The sequence below is a fragment of the Patella vulgata genome, chromosome 5, assembly GCF_932274485.2.
Source record: "Patella vulgata chromosome 5, xgPatVulg1.2, whole genome shotgun sequence".
Taxonomy (NCBI): Eukaryota; Metazoa; Mollusca; class Gastropoda; family Patellidae; genus Patella; species Patella vulgata.
In genome coordinates this window covers 66714878-66728344 of record NC_065883.2, presented here as the reverse complement: position 1 = coordinate 66728344, position 13467 = coordinate 66714878, and the positions used below count along the sequence as shown (strand labels likewise).

General features: G+C 36.5%; 1 protein-coding gene across 1 annotated transcript; it reads left to right on the top strand.

The window, feature by feature from the left end:
* Positions 1-149: 149 nt before the first annotated feature.
* LOC126820433 (cyclin-K) lies at positions 150-11756 on the top strand. The gene is made up of 8 exons (XM_050548411.2): positions 150-239; positions 4385-4555; positions 5351-5432; positions 5766-5897; positions 6866-6971; positions 7664-7721; positions 8091-8391; positions 9529-11756. Exons 2-8 carry the CDS (start codon positions 4419-4421, stop codon positions 10213-10215), a joined length of 1503 nt encoding a protein of 500 aa, XP_050404368.1. The 5' UTR covers positions 150-239; positions 4385-4418; the 3' UTR covers positions 10216-11756.
* Positions 11757-13467: the final 1711 nt, after the last annotated feature.

Below are 13467 nucleotides of genomic sequence, written 5' to 3'. Positions count from 1 at the left end.
TGCCAACAAAAAATCGTAAAATAACAAATTCGGTAATTAGACTAATATAGACTATAGGGCCTATATGATTCTCTATTTATTGTATTTTAAAAAAAATAAATTTGGTTTTCGTTCCGCAATAATTAATAAGGATAAATTGTATCAACCAAGGAAGGTAACTCGTGAATGTATTGAAAAATTTGTAAAAAAAAATGGAAAATTGCTTTACAATAATCATCTTTTCTTCTGAAATCTGAAAGGTAAAACGGTCTAGATCAAGCAGTTTTTATAGTTTTTGTGTGTGCTATTATGTCAAAATGGTCAACCCCAGATTCTGTTCGAATTTGGTTTAGTATAAACATTTCCGTAGTCAGCATGTCGTGGTTGGCCTACATGACATATCAGCGATTACATGTCATTTCGGTCCCGCGTCATTTCGGACTTACGTCATTTCGGACTCCAAAAAATATGTCCCCGACATTTCGGACTCGGGTAGGTGACATTTCGGACTCGGGTAGGTGACGTTTCGGACTCGGGTAGGTGACGTTTCGGACTCGGGTAGGTAAGATAGAATTATACAACACACTGACGCCAATTTACTTTATAAACTATTTTATTTATCAACATAGCATAAAATGATAACATCGATTTATAACAACGGGCATATTATTTTATTTTTAAACATACCATATAGCGATAACAACGGTCATATAAAACATTCATTTATTGTATAAATACATACACATTCATACATTAACGCAACATTTATAACAACACGTGTATTTATTTGATGAAAAAATAGCTTTAGTCGGCTATTCATTTTTTTTTTTTTTTTTTTTCATTTTTTTAATTATGTAATTGTTTTTCACTGAGCGGGTGGACCATACAAATGACTTATTTTTTTTAATAGTCTACTAGTGCTCATCTGTTTTTCATTGTATGAATCCCATATATTAAAAAGTTGGCCTTCTACATGTCGATACCGACGTCTTTGGTGTCGTCTCAATGAACCTTCCGACATCATTGTGAGGTCCAGTGGTATCTTTGTAGCTTCTGAAAAAAGTGCGCAAATCAATAGATAAAATGGCACAGGACCTCTGGCGTTGACACGGGAATTTAGTCTGTTGTGCCAGCCCTCCACGTCGTTATTGGTTCTCACTGGCAACATAAACACGCACCAATCTTCTATTGGAAACAGACGAGATGAAATCCATTGATCTTCTATGTATGAAATATGGCACATATATATAATACATTTGAGCTTGGGCTCAATCATTTCTTAACGGCTTCATTAATCTCAGCTTGCTTTCATTAATCAACACCAGATTAAATACGAGTTGCAGTGTTTTTATTTCTCAATCATTTCTTAGCGGCTATTAGAAACGCCGATCAGTGTTTTTATTTCTCAATCATTTCTTAGCGGCTATTAGAAACGCCGATCAATTATCGCTATTAATCTTAAATACAACAATGGGATGGTTTCACTAATCGCTGGATTCACTAATCGCTAGATTAAAACAACAATCGCGGATCGATTATCGTCAACAATCTAAACTAATTCATCGTCAACAATCAAAATTTACTCATCAAAATACAATAATATCCGATCAAGTAAATAAACAAATACAAAAAAGGCAAGTAGCATAGGTTTTACTTCAAGTTCAAGTTCAAAGGCGTGTTGTCAAGTAATGGCCTGTATGGGATAAATAAAACAAGACTAACAATGTTTAAATCTTTATTAATGTGAATGGTCTGTCTTGAGCCTCACCTACAACGAAAGAAAAACAGCTATTACTAATATATACACACATAATTTTAAGTTTTATTTGAGTCCGAGTCCGAGTCCGAAATGTCGCCGGTCCGAGTCCTAAATGTCGTTTGACTGAGTCCGAAATGACACCGAGTAAGTCCGAAAAGTCGCCATACTGAGTCCGAAACGACGTTTGTGCTGAGTCCGAAATGACGCGGGACCGAAATGACGTGCTACCATATCAGCCGGCATGATTATGATACTTATAAGTTATTGAATAAGAGCTAGACTGGCGTTGCTGTGGGTGAAATATCTTTATTTAGCGTCCGATTCCACCGTAAGTTATATATCTGATCTTGAAGGTGGGTGGGGGCCGGGGGGGGGGGGTGTTGTTAATTGTGTTTTTCAATAACTGATTAGATCAACCGAATTTAGTACTAGTACTACCATACTAGGCTAATTATACTTAATTTTAAGTTAAGCCAGAGAGGTTAGCGCCATTAAATAACATTCCAGATCATATTCAATCATATTGTTGGGAGTAGGTTAATCATGGGTTCTGTAATAGATTTTTAAACGTTTGGTTGAAGATAAGGTACCTCAACTTTAGACCCTGAATGTCTCCAGTTTAAGAAGGGAACTCGGGCCCGTATCTAGACACCATTAAGCGGGGGGGCATTACCTTTCGGTAGGGGGGCGAACATTTTGAGGAAATTTTCGGAAAGGTCATTCTAACGATTTTTTTTTGTTTGAATACTTATTTTAAAATGCTTATTAGACGCCTAGGTAACTACATAGCCTAGGTAACTACATAGCATGATGATTACAACAGTCTGTTGTAATCATCATGCTATGTAGTTACCTAGGCGTCTAATAAGCATTTTAAAATAAGTATTCAAACAAAAAAAAATCGTGATTTTTAAAATTTATTTAAAACTATTTTAGATTAGTACAAAAAAATGGTTTATAAAGTAATGAGATACCGTGGGATTAATATGCGCATACTGATAGCATAGCGTTTTAAATAAATACCGCTAAATGTTTGATTCGAGTCGCACTGGCATATGGCTTCAAACAGTTAGTTTATGATAGTTGCAGTCGCGTGTGTTTTGGTTGAAATTTGGTAATAAATTGGTCCATGTCAATCATTTTAGTTAGTCTTCGTTCAAATGCCAACAGAACCAAGTTACGATGGCGCATGTACGTCAGGGGCAAAATGTCGACACGTATAGCAGAAGGCATTGTCACGTTCTACAGAATACTCAAGCTATGGAAAACATGCATACCACATGGGTGAAAATTTCCGGCCAGAAGAATTTTTCGGGAATTGTATACCTGTCTGCGGTTGTGCCGGACAAGTGGTCAACATTCCAAGATCATTTGGGCATTTGCTGACCTCGTTACTTCTGTCCATAGATGTAGATGCCGTTTCAGACCTTACCCTTGGCGACTTTGACGTAATATATTTATCCATCAGTTCGGACCAATCTATATTTCCAAATTCCTTGGACAAAACAATTTTTTTACCTGTTTTTTTAGTGTCAATAATAATGTATGTAGTGTTTGTGACAACGTGGCCTAAAACGGTATCGGTAGAGTTATCTCCCTTGATTATGTTATTAGCTACCTAGTCTTTCGTTTGTAGTTTAGCATGCAATTCATTTGTTGCCTGAATTATAGGCTACCTCCTCCTGCTTAGGGAAGCGTAGTTTTTTTTTAGGTTAATATAAGGAACTGTGTATACTTAAATGATTGTTAGCAATTTCTGAGCGGGGGGGCGAGCATTTCACGCGGGGGGGACCATGCCCCCGCGCGCCCCCCTGTAGATACGGGCCCGAGGGAACTACATGTAATACTAGGCTATATATAGTTTCTTTTAGCAAACTTGCTATCATGGGTATATCATGATTCACAGCAATTGTGATAAATAGTAAGTAGTATAAAAATGAAATGTCGAAAGTCAGTGTAAATGATTAATATAACCGATAATGTTTGTAGTTATGCTACAGCTGTGTTGCTATACTGGGTTTAATTAGTTATAATCGTATACCACTTTATCTTATTTTAATGATGTTACAGACAATGTATTAATAAATAAATGGGATTGCATGCAATCTGATTAAAACACAGATCCTATTTCGTTTTATTTTTTATTGTTCAAAATTTCGTTTTACTTGTCTTCACAACACTAGGCTCTGGAAGATTTGTTATATAACAGGCGTTCTAGTTGATGTGAGGAATTAGCCAATGAAACGGTCTGTTATGGCAAGTTCTTGGCGTGCTCAGCACGGAACTGTGGGTACACCCCGAGAAATGTCAATGCTGATTGATTAATCAATGTCTAATGTCATAGGGTCAAAAGTTGCTTGTATGACCCCTGACACAACCTCCCAGTACAACTGGTCAGATCTTCATGTAGTGTAGGCCATTGAAAGTATAAAAAACCGAAACGAAATATAGATCTGTATTTTAATCAGATTGGTTTGCATGGTGAAACTAATAGTAATAAAATCAAATCCTAGCCAAGAACAAACCCATCAGATTTACCTCGGAATATTTAGCTATGTTACATGTAGATCAGTGTGTAAAAATTCAAATGATGTGTTTCATGTATATCAGTGTTGTGTTTCTATTTGTATGTTCTGGTATTTTCAGTAAATTGTTGACAGACAGAAATTAAATACCCATCATGCCGTGTTGGTACTTTGAGAAAAAAGATATCAAGAACTCTCCATCTATTCGTGATGGCCTTGACATTGCTACAGAAGGACGGTATAGAAAAGAAGGAGCAAGATTTATTATTGATGCTGGAACAAAATTAGGACTGTATCCTTTTGTAATATATAATACATTTTATGCACATGCCCAGCAGAGGATCAATCTATGTGTATCCATAGCAACAAATTAGCCTTGAACTTTAACAAATTTCTCGCTTGTCTGACAGAGAGGTCTAATTCATGCGCTTTAGAAGTAAGATTTGTCATTGAGTCAAATGGCATGGTTTTGGATTACTTGCCTAATGTCATGTGTTTTCTCTGGTTTCGCTAGTTTAACTTTAAACCGACTTATATACACCTGAACGTGCACATGAATTATTGAAATAAAGATTTATTTACATGTGTCATACATGTGTGTTATTCCCAAAATAACCTAGTGTGTATGAGCAGATTTAACTTTCTTTCTTTAATGTTAAATTCTTCCCCTTGTTGTACTGACAAGGAGTAGAGTCGCATGTCCAACCTCGTGGGTTTTCTCCGGTTTCCACCCAGTGCTAAAGATCATTACGTGCAAGCGAATTATTTAAATAAAATTGAACCATGTGTTAGTCCTGAAATGACCTAGTTTGTGTCGAGTGGAAGTTAAACCTCATTTCTCTCTCTCGGGTACCATACAGTAGATGTTTAAATTTGTCTTTGAATATTCGATTGAATTAATTTGAAGTACAAACTTTAATTTAAGTCAAACTGCTACATATGATAACACATGACACATATATATGGAATACAAGTTACTTAGAAGTTTAGGGTTCTATCGTCTGTATGAAACAAAGTATCAAAAAAAAAAATAGTAGCCTTTTAACTTGCGATATTTTATTAGAATATTTATCCTTAACTCACTCAGTCGTTATGATACCTGTGCTACAGGTGTGACATATTTTCACAGATTTTATATGTTTCACTCTTTTAAAGAATTTCATAGATATGTAAGTAAATATTTTATTATTTGTAATTATATAATAGTAAATAATTTTTGGAGCTAGTTCTTTATAACAGTATCACCAAGAACATGCAATATGGCTAATCTGAGTTATAGGAGATGGTCAATTGTCACTTTGCAGAATATTTTGAAGTGACGGAATAGCAATAGAGTACCATATAAATGAGTCCCATCACAGACATCTACGCTCAAGCGAATTATTGAAATAAAATTCAACCATATGTTAGGACCGAAATGAAAAATGCAATTGACTATTATCATCTTTAAAGTTATGTACAACAATATTTTTAAAACACCTGTCATTCTGTTCATATTTCAGGTAACGGCAGCATGTTGTTTATTTTTATCTGGTAAAGTCGAGGAAACACCAAAGAAATGTAAAGACATAATTAAAATATGTCAATCATTATTAAGCCCCTCCCTGTTTGCTGTATTTGGTGATGACCCCAGGGTAAGTTGATGATTTCAATTTGAGAAGATTTGTAATTGGAATTACTGCTGCTCCGTCAAAATTCTCTTCAACCTAACAAACCATAGATAATGTTAGTCTGAAATGATTTAGTTAAGATGTAGATTCAGTCTGGAAATAACGATTTTAGTTTTATCTGACAAAAGGTCAGAAAACACAGAACTAGTACCTGGCATTTGGAACACTATGATAACCTATAGGCCTATTAAAAATATCAATGGTTAACACAGAACAAGAGAGGAATCTTTACCAGACAAAGTGATTATACCTGCCGAAGCCTGTACATATATGTGACAGCTGCTTTATTTCTAGGATTGATTCCAGTTTATTCTAACAGTTTTATTATTCTGTTATCAACACGTATCATTTTACAAATGAAAGCAAGTGTTAATTTTGTGATAAAAAACAGAGCCACGGTGGCCAAGTGGGAAGAGGCTGGCTTGCTAGTCTGGAGGCCACGTGTTCGATCCCTGCATTGGCTGAGAAAGTTCATCAGGATTTTCCGACATGGTTTCCCCTTGTCTGTGGTGCAAAAGCGAGGGCCTGACAAGGACAGCTGTCTAGTCATTCGGATGGGATGAAAAACTGAAGTCCCATGTATACATTGGTAGCACGTAAAAGATCCCTTGGCAGTTGGAATTCGAAATAAAAGTAGGCCTTAATGCTGCTGCCCGGGCAAAATTTCCCTCATAGCACACTGTATGGCGTATGTTTGTCTTTATTAACCCAGTCGGAGCAGAACAGTAGGACGTTAAAACTCCATTTCATTTCATATCATCTTACAAATGAAAACAAGTGTTAATTTTGTGATAAAAAAATCGAAGAATGTAGTAATATTCGTACAGTCCAGTTTGACAGAAAATTAATTGATATATTTTATAGGAACAGATAATGACAAAGTTTATAATAATATACAAAAGTTTATATATTTCATTTTATGTATTTTATAGGAAGAAATAATGACAATGGAAAGGATTTTACTTCAAACAATCAAATTTGATCTTCAGATTGATCATCCATATGGAAAAGTTTTAAAATATGCTAAATTTGTGTTGGGTAAGTTGTTAATTTAAAATTTGGGAAAGCAAAATATCGACAGTAATCGCCTGACTTCAATTCAGTCCTATTACAAAGAGGATCATCAAAAGAGTTTACGTAACACTGGCTTGTTAAGTTGTTTATATCGACTGATGGGAAACAATTCGATTAAAACACAGATCCTATTTCATTTCGTTTTTTATAGTATAAAATTTCGTTTTACTTGTCTTTACTACACTAGGATCTGGAAGAGTTGTTCTGTAACTCGCATTCTGTTTGAAGTGAGGGATTAGCCAATGAAAAAGTCTGTTACAGCGAGTTCTTCGCGTGCGATGCATGGTTCTGTGGGTAAACCACTAGAAACATCAGTGCTAATTGGTTAATCAATGCCTGATGTCATATTCAGAAGCCGATCACACAACCCCTGCCGCAACCACCCTCTAGAACCGGTCAGATCTTTGTGTAGTGTAGGCCAGGCCATCGAAAATATATAAAAAATGAATGAAACGAAATATAGATCTGTATTTTAATCAGATTGGATGGGAAATTTTCAAATCATCATAAATATTGAAAGAAAATGACCGATTTTTGGCTCAAACCCGATTTTCAACTTTCACAATAATTGTAGTTGGCAAAAGATTCAGAATCCTTCAATGATTATGAGCGACTTTAAATATAATTGTGTGTATGATAATATTCTATTTCAACAGGAGACAAAGAAAAAATACAGAAAATGGTTCAGATGGCATGGACTTTTATAAATGACAGGTAAAAAAAAATTTACTTTAAAGATATATTTCTTCCACAGTTACATGGAAGTCATGGTTGCTCAGTGAGTAAGTTGCTAGTTCACTAACCAGAAAGTTTTGAATGGAAGAGGCTACAAAACAAGTCTTTTATTTGTGTACACCTAAAAAAGAGTTAGAATTCGATGAACAGTGGCCAGAAACACAGCCGCCCAGGCATAATTTCCTTCATAACACGCTGCATGACATTAAATCACCATTTCCTTTCACATTATATATCTATACTCGTTTGGACAGTATTTAATGAAAATTAAAGGGACCCCATCTCTTTGATTTTGATAAAAAAGAAAGAAAGAAGAAAATCAAAAATATTTGAATCTTATATTTTCAGTATGTGTACAACTCTTTGTCTCCAGTGGGAACCAGACATCATAGCGACATCTCTCCTGTACCTGGCATCAAGATTAACTAAATTTGAAATCACGGATTGGCAGGGCAAGGTGCCTGGATCAAAAATAAAATGGTGGGATGCGATCGTGGAAGATATTTCAATGGAGTTAATGGAAGATATATGTCATCAAGTTTTAGATCTTTACTCACCAGAAAATCGTAAAAAGGAAGAGTCACCTCCCCTTAGTCCGTCTGGTAAAAGTAAAACTGGAGGTGGAACCCCAAGTAAAGTTAGAGGACCGGTAAGGCTTATTTCAAGTTTTTGGTCATAGCTCTTTGATCCCTGTGTTGGTGGCGAAAGTTAATCTGAATTTTCCAGCGTGGTTCCTCCTTGTCAGTAGTGCAGGGCAGAGGGCCTGGCAAGGAACATTCGGATAGTCATTTGAATGGGTCAAAAAACCACGGTCCCATGTACACATTGGCATGCACATAAAAACCCCTTGGCAATTGGAATTCAATTTCGATATAAGAGCGGGACGTAGCGCTGCTGTCAGTTCAAAATTTCCCTCATAGCACACTGTAAGACGTATGCCCATCTTCATTAGCCCAGTCGATTGAAAAGTCGAGTTATTGCCAATTCTATATATTTTATTCTTTTTCAGTTTTTTTTTTATAAATAAAGCCGTGTTGAATCCAAATACATCTTATTTTGATTTAATTAACAAATTGAGATGAGCCTTATTATGTCAACAGGGTAACTTACAACTGCTGTTTATAAACAAAACCAGGTGCTTTAACAGCTGTAAACTAAGAAAGATGTTAGGTTGTTAACAACTACAGCATGGTGAGAGCACAAGACATTTACCCTCAGAATGTTGCAGTTGGCATATTCATTTGTTAATTAAAGATAAAAGAATCTGTACTTTTAGATTGAGCTAGGTTTATAAAATATTCAAAACCGAATGATAAATAGGATAGAAATGTAAAACACCTGCAATGTTTGAAGTTCCTCCTTTAAACATACACTATGCAAGAGCTAAATCTGCCTATTGCAGGTCTTTCTTTAGGCCTGAAATATTATATAAACTATTAATTAGACATTTATTAACATGACAAGACCATAATCAACTCTCGATGGCATTGGATATTCAAGATTTTATTTAGGTTAAAACAGTTCGTCATTTAAAAATTTAATTCAAAAATGGGAAAGCGAGGCTTATAGCAAGAATGACCAACTTTTTATTAAACTCTTAACTATTGTGTCTTTAATAAAATATACAAATCGACAGATATTCTCCTTAAGGCTGTTTGAAAATTGCCAACAACATTAAAAAAACTGCAGCAGGTGTAATATAAAGAATCTGTATCAGTTGAACTTATCCTTTATGGCTGTCTAAAAGTTGCTAAAAAAGATATATTTTTATAATTGATTATTTCAGACATCTCCAGCAGAAGGTGTTCCTCCTAGCAAGCAAGTTAAACTCGATCCCAAGGGAGGTAATCCCCGTAAACCTGCTCCACCTCCACATCAAGCCCCGGCCCAACCTGGTCAAGTCTTGTATACTTCTTCCGGTTACACACCCTATAACCCCTACATCCAGACGGGCATGTATTCATCATCGTTCATGTCTCAAGAAGGAAATCAGAAAATTCAAGCCTTATTTGGTAATTCAACGCAAGCCAATCAACCAGCATACCAAAATTATCCACCAGCGCAACAAATCAGACCGAACACTGTAACATCAACGGCTCCTTACGGTACTGGAGCATACCCCCCAGGTTATCAACCACCTCCAGGTTATCCCCCAGCTCCTGCATCTGCAGGATACACGCAGTCCTACCCTGGGGGATATCCCCCTGCTGCCGGCTACCCACCTGGTACCCAGCCCCCTCAACAACAATACGCTCACCCCCCTCCCGGTTTTAATCAGTACCAATACCCACCAGCACAACAACCGCAACAATACGCAGCTCCACCTGCAGGTTACCCACCAAGCACCATTCCTCCCAATTATCAAGCACCTGGTTATCCCCTCACATCGACAGCAGCCGTGCCCCAATCACAACCTGGCCCTGAAACTACACAATCTGGACTTGCTACAGTACGTATAACACAGAGACGATGATTATGGTCAATGTTTTTAGTTCTATTTATAAACAATTGTGTATATCAGGCCATCTTGAGTCAACTCACATCGACAGCGGCCATGCCTCAATCGCAACCTGGGTCTGATATGACACAATCTGGGCTCGCTACAGTACGTATAACACAAAGGCGGTGATAATGGTCGATGTTTTTAGTTCCATTTATAAACTATTGTGTATGTCGGGCCGTCTTAAGTCAACTCATGTCATATTCCATTAATGAGGAAACAAGTATTCAGGAACAAGTTTCTATCATATTGTATTTCTTGAATGACATTACTGTTCTTGAGTGATCTCCATTCATTTGTTTATATTATAAACAATTTTGTATATCGGGTCATCTTGTTTCATCTCATTTGAAATGTTTAAACTATTTGAAAGAGTATGCCAGCACATCATTTGAGCACTGGAATGGGAACAAAAAATATAAAGTTTTTATCATATTAAATTTTGTGAATGACGTCCCCGTTGTTGAGTCATCCCCATTCATTTCTTGAAAATATTTAAAGGAGGCTGCCAGCAAGTCAAATGAGTAGATTGAAACAGAAAGTACAAAACGATACAGGAACACATTTTCTTGATTGACGTCACTGTTCCAGATATATCATATTTTGAACGAACATGGATTGTGTTGTGCTCTGTTTGAATGCAAATCTATGGGGCTCCTTCATAACATTTTGAATTAAGATAATTGAATGAAATAGGGAAGCTCGATTGTTATTGCACAATCTTCTGAATTGGGCGATTTTTCCATTTCCATTTTGGAACATTCAGTAAAATATGTCACATGAAACACAGTGAATGATAGTGGCCAATTTTGTATATGTTATTATGTGTTACTTGGTTGGTGCTTTAAAAAAATGAGGAAAAAAAAACCATGGCAAAAAGACTTTGCATTAAAATGGAAATAAAGTAAATGTTATATTATGGCTCAGTCTGATTAAAATACAGATCTATATTTCATTTCATTTTTTTTATACTTTGCATGGTCTCTACTACATAAAGATCTGACCAGTTGTAGTGGGAGGTTGGATCGGGGATCATACGAGTGACTTTTGACCCATTGACATTTGATTAAACAATCAGCATTGGTGTTTCTAGTAGGATACCCACAATTCCATGCACCACACGCCAAGAGCTCGCCGTAACAGACCATTTTATTGGCTAATCTCTCACATCAACCAGAACATGGGTTATATAACAACTCTTCTAGATCCGAGTGTAGTAAAGACAAGTAAAACAAAATTTTTAACTATAAAAAACAAGATGAAATAGGATCTGTGTTTTAATCAGATTGATTATGGCTTGGAAATAATGAGAAATTGTGTCTGACCAAAATCTGAATTTGTTTCTGACAGTGTCCGTGAGAGGTGATATTACATCTTAAATTGTAAAATTAAGCCATGGTTAGGCCTTGTTATATATTTGTAAAATGAGGTAGACAAGTGAATTTATTTTATGTATGATGTTTATATCTTGTATATCAGACTTGTCATTACAAAATAAATATTACATCATGTTATTGTTTGTCCTATACAGCTTTATGATTCCTTGCTCTACTTGGGTGCCATGGCAAACAAGCGATATGGGCGGCGTCATCTTGACGAGATACTCCTGGGATTGAATCTAGAGGTGGACTAAGATTTTTTTTAAAGTCAGGTTCCAACTCACTGTTGCAAGTCTTTCCGATGAGATTAAAGTCTGAGGTCCACTTGTGTTGAATTGGGTGGATATACGCTGCTGTCGGTGCAAAATTCTACTCAAAGAATAGCATTTGTGAGTTGTGAGTCACTTGTGACCATAGAACAAAAATGAATCATATGTTAGTCTGAAAATGCCCAAAGTACTGTGTTAACAAAGCATTAACCCCAAACATTCCACACATTTACTGTCTACACCAAATTCACATTAAGACCCGTTTGCAGCGGTATTACTTTAACCCTTTGGCACTGGCGCATTACTAGTGCCCCAAGTCTGATTTTATAAAATATTTCTATAAAGCTTTGGTAAGTCACTGCAAAATTTATATTTTCAAGGTAATACAACATTTGCAGGGCATTAAGTGGTCAGGTCACTGATTCAGATTCCAGAGTAGGGCCAGATGACCCCCACAATTTTTAATGCCTGGTTCCCCCCTTTAAAACCTGTATACATATAACGGTGCACATAAAAGAACCCTTGACAGAATTCCCCTCCTTAGGATTGGACCGGTGACCATAATAATAACTTTGTATGTCAAATTCATCCCGCAAAAATTTAGTGGTTATCTATCATCATTTTCATTGATTTGCAGTGATCATTTCAAGAGTTATGCCCCCTTTTGTTATGAATCTTATCACACTAGATAAGAGACGGAAGATGTAATGTCTATGGTGGGGGGGGGGGGGTTGATGGCCTAGTGGTCTAGAGTGTCACGCTTTGACCTATAGCTGGCCGAACACCTCTGGCTTGCGGGTGTGGTTTCGATCCCTGGTGTGAGCGTATGTGGCTTGGAGATAGGGGCACCTTCTCAACCTCGTGGGTTTACTCCAGGTACTCTGGTTTCCTCCCACGGGAAAGACCCCTGCGCGTGTGCTAAAACAATGAAAATTTAAAAAAAAGACAACTTGTCTGCGATATCAGCTTTGGTGGAAGCGGACATTAAACACTAAGAACAACAACAATGTCTATGGTGAATGCTAATTGTAAGCCGATTGGAGAGGTTTTGAAATTTCCAGAGTCCACAATGGCTGCTTTTTAACAATGAGCATTTTGGGGAATACTAACCCTAACCCTAAGTCTTTTAAGACAGGTAAAAGGTAAATTGGATCCAAGTTCAGTCTTCTAAAATGTGTTAGGGTTAGTATTCCCCAAAATTTATATAAAGCGACTATTGTTGACTATGGAAATTCCCGAACCTCCCCAACCGGTCTACAATTAGCATCTCCCAATGTCTACATAGTCATACTAGGTCATTTTGGGACTAACATAATATGATGTTATTTTATTTCAATAATTTGCTTGCATGAAGGGGTCTTTAGAGGATGAAAGATTGGACTGCAGACGACTCTTTTCCTTGTCACATACAAGCTTGGGATAGAAACCACACAAGTAAGAACCTTATTCTCTAGATTGGATGCATTCGATTACCTAGATCACATAGCCAACAGCTGAAATTGTGAACACATTTATCTAGACAAAATAAAATACATATAATAAGATACTAAAGTTTGTACAGTTTATATAGAAATGCA